The sequence below is a fragment of the Mirounga leonina genome, unplaced genomic scaffold, assembly GCF_011800145.1.
Source record: "Mirounga leonina isolate KUSES-001 unplaced genomic scaffold, KU_Mleo_1.0 Mir_154, whole genome shotgun sequence".
Taxonomy (NCBI): Eukaryota; Metazoa; Chordata; class Mammalia; order Carnivora; family Phocidae; genus Mirounga; species Mirounga leonina.
Window position 1 is genome coordinate 63,182,269 of NW_023270389.1, and position 12,787 is coordinate 63,195,055.

At 44.3% G+C, this 12,787-nt stretch overlaps 1 protein-coding gene across 2 annotated transcripts; it reads right to left on the bottom strand.

The window, feature by feature from the left end:
* Nucleotides 1-1,618: 1,618 nt before the first annotated feature.
* On the bottom strand, nucleotides 1,619-12,223 carry HNRNPU (heterogeneous nuclear ribonucleoprotein U). 2 transcript variants are annotated; one of them, XM_035010971.1, is made up of 14 exons: nucleotides 11,307-12,223; nucleotides 10,325-10,436; nucleotides 10,167-10,240; nucleotides 7,991-8,130; nucleotides 7,325-7,424; nucleotides 6,797-6,909; nucleotides 6,003-6,266; nucleotides 5,577-5,696; nucleotides 5,032-5,160; nucleotides 4,775-4,943; nucleotides 4,252-4,506; nucleotides 3,762-3,946; nucleotides 3,356-3,427; nucleotides 1,619-2,936 (listed from the first exon to the last, which is right to left on the bottom strand). In XM_035010971.1, exons 1-14 carry the CDS (start codon nucleotides 11,995-11,997, stop codon nucleotides 2,883-2,885), a joined length of 2,478 nt encoding a protein of 825 aa, XP_034866862.1. In that variant the 5' UTR covers nucleotides 11,998-12,223; the 3' UTR covers nucleotides 1,619-2,882. The 2 variants fall into 2 exon arrangements, with proteins under 2 accessions (XP_034866862.1, XP_034866864.1); XM_035010973.1 differs by having other exon boundaries at nucleotides 11,364-11,997.
* Nucleotides 12,224-12,787: the final 564 nt, after the last annotated feature.

Here is a 12,787-nt window from a genome sequence, read left to right on the forward strand (position 1 = left end):
TGGACAGGATCTACCCTAGGCAAATGTGAGCTTGTTTTGTGCATTTAATATGGCTTCGTCATTTCAATGTCAGACTGACTTAACTCATGCTTCATTCTAAGATTTCATCTTACTGTGACAGACCTGGGTATCAGGGCCAGAGGTTAGTCCTGGCCTCCTCGGTCCAAGCCAAAGCCCTCTGTCAAAGGCCAGAGAGGAGTGACAAGATGTAACCTACCAGCAACAAAGAAAATGTTCTATGGGACAGCATGGGTTACTTCATTTCTATCTTGGAAGTGTTTTGCCTTCTTTCCTGGTTAACCTATTCATGCTGTTTTCACCGGACTGCAGCTGACCAATCTGACCCAACACCTGACTCAGGATGGTCGGTTCGACTCCCTGAAAAACTTTCTGGGGCAAGCACCACTCAAAGCAACCGCAGTCTCACAGGCGTAGCTGAGACATGCTCAGAACCACGTCTTTAGTTTATCTGGTGTCTGCTTACCACAGAAAGAGGCAGGCGAGAGGAGGGGCAAAGACTAAACCAAGTTTCTCATTGACAGATCTTACTCTGCCAAATGGCATTCCTTATTTTTCTCCCTTTCGCTTGCTTGCTATCTGCTACACTCCCTTCTTCTGAATTTCTTAAAACACTAAAATTATTTCTTTCCATACATATTAATTCTATCTGTAGACTGCTTCTGGAATTTTTAATGTTTTCCTGGACAGTATCTCCATCTATTCCCCTTTCTTCCCCAAATTTTCTGGGCTACACAAGGCATGACAATCTACCAAAGTGTTATTTGGCCATTACTCTCTCCCACTGCGATTATTAGAATATGAATTCCATTAAGTAAGCAATTTTAAACTAGTAGATAGATCCAAAATTCTTCAAAGATACCTAAAACACTGATTAGCAACAAAGGCTGAACTTTTCCCCCGGGTCAGTCTATGCAATCCTCGTAATTATAATGTACAACGAGAAATAGTTCACACCAGCAGCTGCTACCAGTTAGCTAACTGCTAAAACCCAAAGCCCTCGAGACACTGCCTTGTACCGTTAAGTGTTCTTACGGTAATTACAGGATTAGCCTTTGTTTCAAAAATTTATCAACTAAACCTACACCACCATCTAAAACTCAACTCCAGCTCAGCTTGTAGCAGAATTCCTAGGAGTATGAAGAAGTTAAAGATCGGATTTAAAATGGCTACAACAAAAATCTAAGCAAACAGAAATATAAACAAACCTAAACTTACCAGAAGCAACCTAAAACACCAACAAAACACTAGACTGAAGTCGAGTTTTAGTTCTACAGTTTGACTCCTGATTCCTCACTTCACATCAGTGAGGGTCCTTTAAGATTAAGTGTTCTGTGCAAACCCAATAGAATTACAATTAGGGGATCTAATGTTGTCACATAGCTACGGTTAAGTTAGCAGTGTTGTGTAGTAGTGAAATCAATGACTGGCTCGCATGATGGCTTCTAAAAGCATCTCTTCCCAGAGTTTCATGTATTAGATAGGTGCGTATAAGATATTCGGTTGAGGACAGCCATTAGCATTTGGTAAAGATGGTAAACGGAGTGTTAACTTCTCCCAGCCAGTACACCATTTCCCCTCATTAAAATGTTAAGTCATCTGGGGGGGAGGGGAAGGAAGAATTCAACTTTACTTCATAATTCAAAGTCAATTGTCAGTATACATTTAAGTTTTTAAAACCTAAATGTTCCAAGTACAGAGTAAAGAATAAGCTGTCCAGAAAGCACACACTTAAATTTTCTCCTCTTGGGAGTTTTATAAAGGGATTTTGAACCTTGATGGCGAGAATCCCAAAACAAGAGTAAAATGAATTCTTTTTATTGCAAACAAACGTCTAAATTAATTTCTCCACCCACTTTCTTTAGAAAGAAAAAGAAATCAGCAGGCTAAGGAGATACCCATTCAAGAACTGACATGATTAAAAATTAAGATATAAATGGGTGACTCACAATGTCATTAGCTTACAAAGATGGTGGAGTAAACTACTACAAGCACACTAGTTATACAGTATTTTGTGGGAGAAGGGCATACAGACATAGCTAACTTCATATAGATCCCATTAGACAACTGGATTTACAACAAGTTTTTTTAATAAGAAATGGGCAAAGCCAGCTTTCTTTTCAGAATCAAAATGCAGAACAAATGGAAAAAGTATGGTATTGAACCTTCACAAGTTTGAGCCTCCACAAATAATGCAACCAAGTTTTACATTTTTAACAGCCCTTCTACATACACTCCATCTTCTCTATCTTGGTTCCAAGTTTTATCTTCATTCCCAATTATGCCAATTCCATTGTTATTTAAAAAAAGAAAAAGCCTTCCCAGTTATTGTCGGAAACTACTCTTGAAGCCTTCCCCCTCCACTACTCAGCAAACTACAGAGAGGATGGAGTGTACTATGAGCAGTACAGAGTCTTATGCAATTCATGAGGACTACTTAGTCCTTACATGAATCTGGTTGCTAACATTTCTATTATATTGTGACAATGACTCCCGACTGTTATCTCTGTGAGAAATGGGGGGAGTAAATTCTTAATAAAAGACACCAGGTACAAAGCAACATTTTACTTTTGTTGTGATAAAAAAAAAAAGTCACATTTTACAGATAAAATGTAGAACCCTGAAATACTGACACATTCTCTTATCGTGCACAATGCTGAGGTTCTCTTACGATTCACTTTAAAACTGCAATTAAAAATGTACAAAAAAGAAAAGAAAAAAAATCAACCCACAAAGCTTCTAAAAAAGGAACCCGCAGGCACTTCCTCTTGTGGAATGTTTAAAAAGTTAGCCTACTAAAGAAAACAGTCGACTTCTTGTGAAGGTTTTGGAGAAATATGTATCAGTTCGTTTTATTTGGGTATTCAATAATATCCTTGGTGATAATGCTGACTCCATGGCTTCTGACCCCAGAATTGCTGTAAGAGAAAATTTTTTTTTTAAAGAAAAAACATCAATAAGCCACTCAAACTGCTTTTAGGAAATGACAATCTAATTCAGAGTAATTGCTGGAAACAAATTTATACCTGTCATACCTCTGATTTCTACCAAACCAGATTTAGTTAGTATTAATCCCATTATTATCAATAAAACACATTACAAAAAGAAAACACATCATGACTTGGTTAGTTTATACAATTAAGGCTAGCAATAAAAAGAACCGTCTGTATTAAAAAATATTTTATTATATAACATTAAATTACAGCAAACTCCACCTATATTCACACCTTGCCCTGTAACACTTATCAACACTCCAATCCCTGGACAAGTTTTTCAAGACTGCTTCCTAGGAACTTCAAATACAATTAGTGTCCATAACACATAAGAAGTTACTTACACCCTGCTGCCACTGGTTGTAGCCCTGAGATTGATTTTTGTAGCCGCGATTGTTTCCTCGTCCTCTGAAGTTCTGGGGAGGGGGGTGAGAGAAAAAGCCATCTTTGAGAACTCAGCATGGCTTGTCAGAAGGTTTGTATGTGGGGGGCAGCAGCACAGAAATGGGTCAGTTGCTAGAAATTATGAAGCTCGGGGCACCCTCTGGTTTGTTCTCAGGCGTACGATTCATTCATCTAAGGCATCCCCTGACTCAATGCTATTTCACCTGAAAATCAAAGTTCAGCGGGCCTCATCCTCTCTTCCATCACCGCGCAGCTTCCGATTCTTACTGAGGCTGGGGGCGTGCCCCTGCCACCCCCCAAACTGAGTCCCGCAGTCAGCAGGCCTGGAGGGAATTCAATTCTCACCTGGTTGTAGTTCCCTCTGTTGGGCATCCCACCTCTGCTGTAGTTGCCTCTGTTGGAGTAGCCGCCTCGGCTGGGGAACACAGGGCCGCGAGGGTACGGGTAGCCAATGCCACCGCTGCCCCCGCCACCGCCACCTCTCTGGGGCATGTTGCCCCTCCGGTTATAGCCGCCGCGGTTCCCAGGAGCTACAAAGAGAGCGTTAGTTTAACAGCGTGTTCACGGGACCACAAGTTCCTCCGGACCAGTCCTGTATCGGAGGAGAAAAATTACTTTCGAAGACAAGCACAATGTTTAATTTAACCACTCACATAACCTACATGTGTTTATCAAGTCACAACATTTTCAACCAGTTCCTAGGGCAGCAGGATCAACCCGAGTTCAATGTCCTAGGTCAAATTCCACTAAACCACACGCAGACCCCAAACGACGAGACTCTCATCACTCGTTTCCACCCCGGAGCAAACAATGCCCACACTCCAAGCCAACTTGCCTCCTCCTCGGAAGTTGCCACCGCGCATGTTGAAGCCACCACGGCCTCTGTGGCCACCGCCTCTGTTGAACTGATTCTTGCCACTCTTATTTTTATTGCTCTTCTTCGAGCCAGTGTTCTGTTTCTTTTCTGGCGGAAGCGCCTTTTTGCTTTCTTCCTTATATTGCTCCAAAAGTTTTTGGGCTTCCTCCTTCTGCAGTTCAACGTAGGTTATTTCATCAAAGCACTCAGCTACCTCGGGCAGCGTGAAGTTTCCTACAAGGAATAAGGTCAGATTAGCTTAAAAGCCCAAGACTCCACAACCCTGAAGCCTAAACTCAAGTGGCTGTCATTCTTTCAAACCACACTATGCTGTCTACTCCTGGTTTACTAACATGTTTTCCTAGAAACAGAAATAAACACATTCATTTATGTAGAGCGAACCTGACTCTGTCGAACAGTATCACTGGCAGATGACGTTCATTCAAGTTCACAGACATAAATCACCTAAGATTTAACACAGTAATAGAATTAAATTCCATGCCTTTCATTTTGAGGACTGCATGTTCTGGTAGGTCTTTTCCCTCGACTTCTGCTTTCTTCTGTGTTCTTTGCTTGTAGTCTTCATCTTTCGGGCAAACTACAACAGCTTTTCGTTGGAAGCCTGCAAACAGGCACATTTTTCTCCTCTGGGCAGCAGCAGACACGTTTGTCTTAAAAACAAAGTTTATAAACCCAAATATTAGCTCAACACCAAACCCAACAATCCATTCCTTTTTCAACCTCAAAGCTCCAGCTTACCTGATCCAGAATGAAATTTCGCTTCTTGCGGGCAGCAATCTCAATAAACTTTCCAAGACACTGGGGAGCTCTCTGCAACAGCGTGTTCAGTTTTCCAGTATCAGCCATCTGCTTCTTAAACCCTGCCACCTATTTTAAAAGTTAAAAAGTTCCTTTGAACTTGTAAGTGAAACCTATTTTTTCTACTATCAGCTTAGATCTATGTGGAAACCAGACATTTGCTAATTTAAACACTGCCTTTCCTCATTATCATTATGAAAAGGATCACTTTACCATGTAATAAGATCCTCTGCTGTTCACTTCTCTAGCTACTGAAAGTTGATAGTTCAAAAAATTTTATAGAAAAAATAAAACCTAGCCACTGGGAGGCACTTTACCTTACACATAAAAATAGTTTACCTTACGTCCTTCTACTTTAAGTACCCAATTTAACTTTGACAAACTCCTATCTCTAAAACACTAACAAAATGCGTAAAGACAACAGGCAAAAGAATACTTCTGGTCTTTTTAAAATGCTGAGATCACACCCTAAATCTTTTACTTACCATCATTTTATCCATTATGGTGTTTGTTCCAAGAATGTTGTATTTACCAGGATTCTCTGCTGCATGTTTAGTAACCCAGGTGGTTTTCCCAGCTCCTGGCAAACCAATCATCATAACAACCTACAACAGAAAGGAATGGTATTCCGCTATCACTAGAGCCATCCAAGACTTCCTTACACGTTTTTAAATGCACAAGAACCCAGTTTAGATTATATATATAAATTTCCATTGCCTTAAAAACAAAGGAATTTTTGGAAACTCAACACTCTAAAGAACACAGCTAACTAAAAGAAAACCACTGGCTGATAGCAATGGGCATGGGAGAATGAAACAGAGCAATCATCCAGATCTTCCAAATGTCATTATTGCCAAACAGAAGTAATCTTCAAATGCCTTTAAAAAAAAAAAAAAAAAAAATCCACTTACCTCACAATCTTTCTTCTCTTCAGGCCCCTTTGGTCCTCTAACTCGATCTTCTAAGGGGACATTCTGGATAAAAGTATAATCTTCTGGTATCGGAAAATATGGCTTTTCCTTCTGACCAAAATTAAATTCAACCGCACAGTTGTGGCAGAGAACATGCGGAAAGAGTGGCCTTCCAGCAAGAATTTCCTTACTGATTTTGAAGGCAATGCCAAGATCTTGCCCATTCTTTGCATAGGAGAGTTCTACTTCATCACTTTCAAAGTTCTGTTGAATCAGAAAAAAATTAACCGTTTTAATCTGCGTCCTATAAACTTTTTCTAAAAAAAAAACTACTTCTAAAAAAACCTTCAAAATTTAAATGAGAAACGAAGCATATCCTATAGAAAGCATATTTAGGTTAAATGTTAAGGAACTTTATTAACAGTTATAAAGAATGAAACACATGTATCTAGAAGCAGAAACAATGCTGCCTTAACAGACTAGATTTTCAGGTCAACTTCATGTTAAGTAGTTTTCAGTCAAAATGATTAATATTGAAGGCTAACACTGATATACCTTTAAAAAAATTCCTAGCTGGGGGCACCTGGGTAGCTCAGTCGGTTATGCGTCTGCCTTTGGCTCGGGTCACAATCCCAGTGTCCTGGGATCAAGTCCCACATCGGCCCCCTGCTCAGCAGGGAGCCTGCTTCTCCCTCTCCCTCTGCCCGCCTGTCTGCCTACTTGTGATCGTTCGCTAAAAAAAATTCCTAGCTAATAATTTCTCACTTATATACATAGAAATTTAGCCGACTTACTGCAAAACATGTAATCACATCATTTTCATCAAATTTCTCTCCATAATCTTCAGTCTCACAGTTGCATGTTTTTATTCCTTTAAGAGAATACCCATAAGAAAATTCTTCTTCACCTAAGAAAATAATTAACTTTCATGAAATCGATTGTTTGAAACAGTCCAATGACCCACATATTTTAACATTCGAGATGGAGGGAATCAAGAGAAATGAGTATATAATCTAACATTCTTCCACTTACACTTTATCTAGATGAAATTTAATGAGCCAGGTGGGTTATGTAACTATTTAAGAAACTTCATTACCATGGGATAGTGACTTTTAACCCACTCATCAGAAAACAAGTAATCGTAAAGGAAAAAAACCTGAAAGTCAGCTGATACCTACTACAAGCTAGTAGTATCATTCATGCCTAAAATACTAACAAAATGGATTAAAAACAGGCAGAAGGTTTAGAATGCCTTGGAGTGTAACTACTGAAATCAGACCCTAAACACGCATCAGCACATACTACTCAAATGGGAACTTTACCAAGCAACATTCCACTTGTGGTTAGTGACCAGCCAATCCGAACTTCATGTATGTCAATGTCTTTTGTATATAAATGCCTTACTGGGATCTTCTCTGTAACCTGAAAATCAAATCATAAATGATTACGAGGAACCTTTCATCTGGGTGGTGGGCTAATTCTTCTCTAGTTACTAATAGAAAGACACCCATTCTACCCCACCATCTTTCCCCTACATTTACAAGAACTTTAAAAATTGACAGAGAAGTTTGGAACTTGAAACTAAAAAGGTTCAAGTCAAGTCCTTGGTCGACTCACATTGAAAAGAACAGTTAATGTTTTAAAAATTACAGATTCTCGACTCAAATCCAATTAAAACATACATTTAACATGTTTTGCTCTGGAACAAAACTTGAAGCCTAACCAAATTATTTTTAAACCCTTCGTAGGCCTTTCAAGTGCCTAATAAAAAAAGGAGCACCCTAAATAAAAATAGGCTGACTCTACCAACACAAATTTGACGTTAGCAGATACGGTTGAACTGTTATAAAACAGGTTTTCCCAGCCCCTCTTCTAATCCACAGAAGCTTCAAAGATAAATTCCATTCACACCTTTGTCAGGCAAATGGAAACTCACAAAGGTTCTTAAAAAAAAAAAAAAAAAAAAAAAATCACAAAACTGCATTTACCTTCATCTCAAAACAGACTTTGCCTTTTGACACACCATAAGATGCCCTTCCTCCAGCCCAAAGAAAAGCAAAACTCTCCATAGTGAGGGAAGAAGCACTGAGGCGGTCTCTTGATATTTTAAAATGTAGATCACAATTATCTGCAATTATATCAAACACCATATTATTTCTTTTGACATCCAATGTAAATACATCTGCTACATAGACAAAACCTGGTTATTACATTCTTGCATAGTTCTAAAACTGCATGGAACACACTGCTTCTACAGATCATGCTGCTGTTCTGATCTTCACTTTAAGCCCCACTCCCACCAAGTCACTCTCACCAAATTATGAACTGAAGTGTAAACTGCCTACAAAACCAAAAACACCAAGGTTTAATGTGTATTTTAAATATATAAAATAAGACAATGTGACAGGGATACATACCTGCTCTGCTCTTTACCTTGATTTAGAGGCAAGCAGTAGAGGATAGCAGGAAATCAAAGTGAAGCATGCCAGAACCAGGTAGAATTTACCAGTGCCACAAAAAAAAACTGAAGGGAGGCCATGACCACATACTTTAAAATACAGGAGTATGAGCTGTTGATCCTGCACTTTGTAATTTTACAGGGGCTCTAGATTCTAAATTCTTTCTCAAACTTGTGAGGAAGGCAGCCTCAACCTAGCAAAGTGCAAACCTGGTTGTCTAACACTGTTAATATTACAGTATTTTAAGTCCCTTTTCCCCAGGCTTGCCAGTTGGTCAGTAACAACGGGGGATTATCCACTCCCCGGATTACCCAAATCCAAAAGGTCTTTAACCTAGCTACCTTTGGGTCAGTGGCTCATTAGCATGCACCTTCTTGTTCTCACCTCAAATTAAAAAGCTGTTTTAAGTTTTTATTGATGAAAAGAAATTAGATCTAGAGTTTGGAATTCTCCTTAAATGAGCTTTGATTTCAAAATTCCTATCACTGGTAGAATTTTCGATTCAACAACTGCGTTTGAACCCGATATAGATAGCAATACATGAGTTGACGTTCCTAGGTAATCAGCTAAAAGCCCATCTACTTTGAATAAGTGTTAACTTCTGGAATCATTACTTCACTACCTTGCCAATTCTGACTAAGTTTGTATTTCAGCAACCGAACTATTTAAAATAAAATTCTCAAGTTAACTATTTTTCCACGTGCAGTTTTTTTTTCTTTTAAATGACTCCTTTAGCTCAACTACCTGTAAAGGATATTTAATAAAAAATTAAGAGTTAACATTTACAGTCTCACAAACCTAGTTAAAAGTAATTTGTATCCAAAAACATAGGAATCTAAACTTTAACTCCCTAGATCTATGGGGCTGGTTCACACCTTACTACCTACATTTCAAGCAATTACTTCTACACTTTGTTCTATTTATCGAAGTGAAAAAATTGTGCATTCTGATCAAAAACTAAACCAACAAAATGTTTTTATACAAAACCACACATCTGACAGCCAAGGCCCATTTAGAGGTTTGCAATACTTCCTCATACTCAATTGCAACCCAACTGGGTAAAGTAGCAGTGTTTACAGCGCTGCCATTGATACCATTCGCTGCTGAAGAAAGCTAGTAGCCCAGTGATAGCCCACTGCTGCTGCCCCAGGTCTTTGGAAGAAATCAACTTATGTTAAAGCAGCAGCTACTGAACTGGAATTGAGAACAAAAGAGCAGTTATTGAAAAAGTAATATTACAATCTTTTAGAATAGGGAATAAACTTGTGTGCTAATGGGAAAAATCATTAATACATATTAACTAGCCCAAATAGCTCACTTAATTCTACCAAAAAAATGAAATTACTTTATTGTAGGAGCCTATAAGGACAGGTTACAGGTAATCTTACAAGTTTCCATTAGCTAACTAAACCCAAAATTGGCATTAATTTTACATTCCTACAAATGCGAACTTTCTAGTCATAAAAAATACCACCAAATTGCTGGAGCCTGTAAAATTATCAATACGACACAACTGATGCTGTACTAAATATTTAGCTACCAGAATCTGAATACAACCCATCATCTCCTTGCTTTAAAGAGAAACGGTTTACGTTGCTTTCTGCATTTAAGTTCAGCACACGGAGTTAAGTTCTCTAACGTTTTGGAACCAAAATCGCCACATTTAGTAACTGGGGGAGGAAAGGGAAGAAACAGCTTCACTTACAAGTATCAAGACAAACCACTGTGTCATCGAAGTGCTCATCTTCTTCTTCAACAGGTGGCTGAGGAGATTTGGCTCTGAAAGACAGAATTGTCTCCTGATTCAGCTTTTCCTACCCAGGAAAGAAGGGAGACGGGTAAAACTAGATCGGCATCCTCTACCTGCTATACTTGTTCTCTTCAATGTACTCAAAATATCCACGGCCATGATCTTCTCGAGGTCTTTTCACCCCTCTCTTTTTATCTCCGCCTTTCTGCTCTGTTTTGCCGTCTCCTATAACACACAACACCCCTAACATAAGGGGCCAAGCCGCGACACAACGGGGGGGGGGGGGGGGAGTCCCCCTCCTGTTTGTGGACGCAACAAGCCCGACTCTCCCGTTCTTTTTTGTAAGCGTTTTCAATCGACGAATCCAACGCGAATTCAAAGAACAATCAGCTTGGAACCGGCCTGGAGTTAGTGACGCACTCCAAAGACATTCCTAATTTTGCCAGCCTACTCGAAGGTTCGAGAAAGCTCCTGGAGACCAGCGCGGCCCAGGCCCCGAGCCCACGTGTATCCCGAAGAGAGTTCAGGAAGGGGGGAGGGGCCGGGCCAGCCCGCGCGCCCTCCCCGCCCCTCCCCCACCCGGGCCCGCGTTCCCCGCGGCCGCATTGTACTGATCTTCCGCCCCGCTCTCCCCGCCCGGCCCCTCCCGCCGGAAGTGACGTCACGCCGAGCCCCTGCGCTCCTTGCACAATACCGCGGCCCAGCGCCGCCAAAGCGCGCCCGCCCCGGGCCCTCGGGCCTCTCCCCTCCCCCCGAGACATGTGCCCGCACCGCGCGCACGCAGCGCGGCGGCGCCACCGCGAGCCGACGGGGCTCCCGCCCGCCACCCGCCCGCGACTCCTCCCCCTCCAGCGGCAGCTGCAGCTCCCCCCCGGCTCTCCAGCCACATAATGGAGGCGCCGCCGCCACCGTAGCACACGCCGAGCCCGAGGCCGCCCAGGCCTCAGAAGGCGGGCGGGATTCCCCGCGCCCCCTCCCCCCCGCGGCGGCCCCCGCCCGGGGCTCCCTCCCCCGGCGGGGCTCCGGCAGGCCTGGGGCACGGTCCCCACCCCGCGCGGGCCTCCCGCCGCGCGCAACGTACAACGCAGCACTCACCCGCCGCCGGAGCCCCGGGGCGACCGCCGCCTCCGCCGCCTTCCGCCTTCTTCTTACCTCCGGCCTGCTGCTGGCCCTGCCTCGCCCCGGGCGGCGCCACCGTCACCGCGAACAGCGAGGTGGGGCCGCTGCTCTTCCCCGCGGCCTCCTTGGCGGCCCCGCGCTGCTGTGGGGGCTGTTGCTGCGGCGTCGCCGGCGGTTGAGGCTGCTGCTCCCCGTGCCCGTTCTCGTCGCCCGCGCCTTCCTCCTCGTCACCGAGCTCATCCTCCCCTTCCTGGAAGCCCTGATCGTCGCCGTTCTCGTCTTCCGAGGCGGCCTCCTCCTCCTCCATCGGGCCCGCGTCGGCCGCCCCCGCGGCCCCGTTCTCCTCCCCTAGCTCCATCTGGTCGCCATCCAGGGCGGCGATCCCTTCCTCCTCCTCTTCCTCCTCTTCCTCTTCCTCGTCGCCGCCGGCCGCGGCCTCCTGCTCGAGGCCTGCTCCCGAGCGCCCGGCGGAATCCCCGCCCAGGTCTAGGCTGCCGTTCCCGGGCTCCATGGCGGGGCGGCCCCCGGCCTCCTCGTCGTCCAGTGCGGCCTGGAGTCGCTCCATGAGCTCGGCCTTGAGGCCCTTGTCGGAAAGGCGCCGCTTCTTGAGCTCCTCTTTCAGCTCCGAGACCTTCAGCTTTTTTACATTAACAGGCGAGGAACTCATGGTGAGGGCCCCGATTCACCGCTAGGCGCTGGCTCAAACTCGGCTCCGCTCACTCGGCCACTGGTGGCGGCTGCTGCGGCTGCTCCTCGGCCCGGGCGGCGGCTGCGGCTGCGGCTGGAGGTGGGTTCGTGCTGCAGAGCGGACCCGCCTGGTGTCGAACGGCGCCAATTCCTTTCACCGAGTTCGCGAGGGAGACGCGGAGACTCGCCTGGCGCGAGCGAGCACGCAACGTCCTCTCGCAGGGGCGGCGCCGCGCACGTAATATAGCCGCCCCGCCCCCTGCCCTGACGGGAGCGCTGCGCAGGAGGAAAGCCGGAGCGCGCCCGCGCCCCGCCCCGCCCATTACCGTACTTCCCTCCCCGCCCCCACGCCGAACCCGCCGAGAGCGCGGCATAGGCCGCGCAGTGCGCTTCCAATTGGGACCGAGCAAATGGAGGAGAAGGAAACCGCCTTTCAGTTAAACCGATCCACTGCAGCCTCTGTTGGTTTTCCTAGTTCTCTGGTGGCAGCACTCGGCTTGCTCGTTGCCTCTCCAGCCCGGAGGCCGGATTCACCCAGAGGCGTGCAGGCCTCGATTTGGCATGATCCACTCGAGCCCTCCACCTTTTCTTCCATCTTAGATTTGCCTTCTTATCTCTCTCTCCAGCTATTTGTTTAAAACTCCTTGAAATCTTATTTCCGTGTTGATTTGTGCGGCACAAATTGGCAGTTACTGTACGCGGGGGGTTTTTTTCCGCTTCAAATATGGTTTAATTTTCCTAAGTCCTGCCTTGCGCACTGGGTTTTAAGT

Coding starts and splice junctions, on each gene's coding strand:
- HNRNPU (XM_035010971.1), bottom strand. CDS start 11,997: ATGAGTTCCTCGCCTGTTAATGTAAAAAAGCTGAAGGTCTCGGAGCTG. Junction 10,241..10,324: donor GAAGAGAACAAGTATAGCAG/GTAGAGGATGCC, acceptor TCTGTCTTTCAG/AGCCAAATCTCCTCAGCCAC. Junction 6,267..6,796: donor ATGTGATTACATGTTTTGCA/GTAAGTCGGCTA, acceptor CTGATTCAACAG/AACTTTGAAAGTGATGAAGT.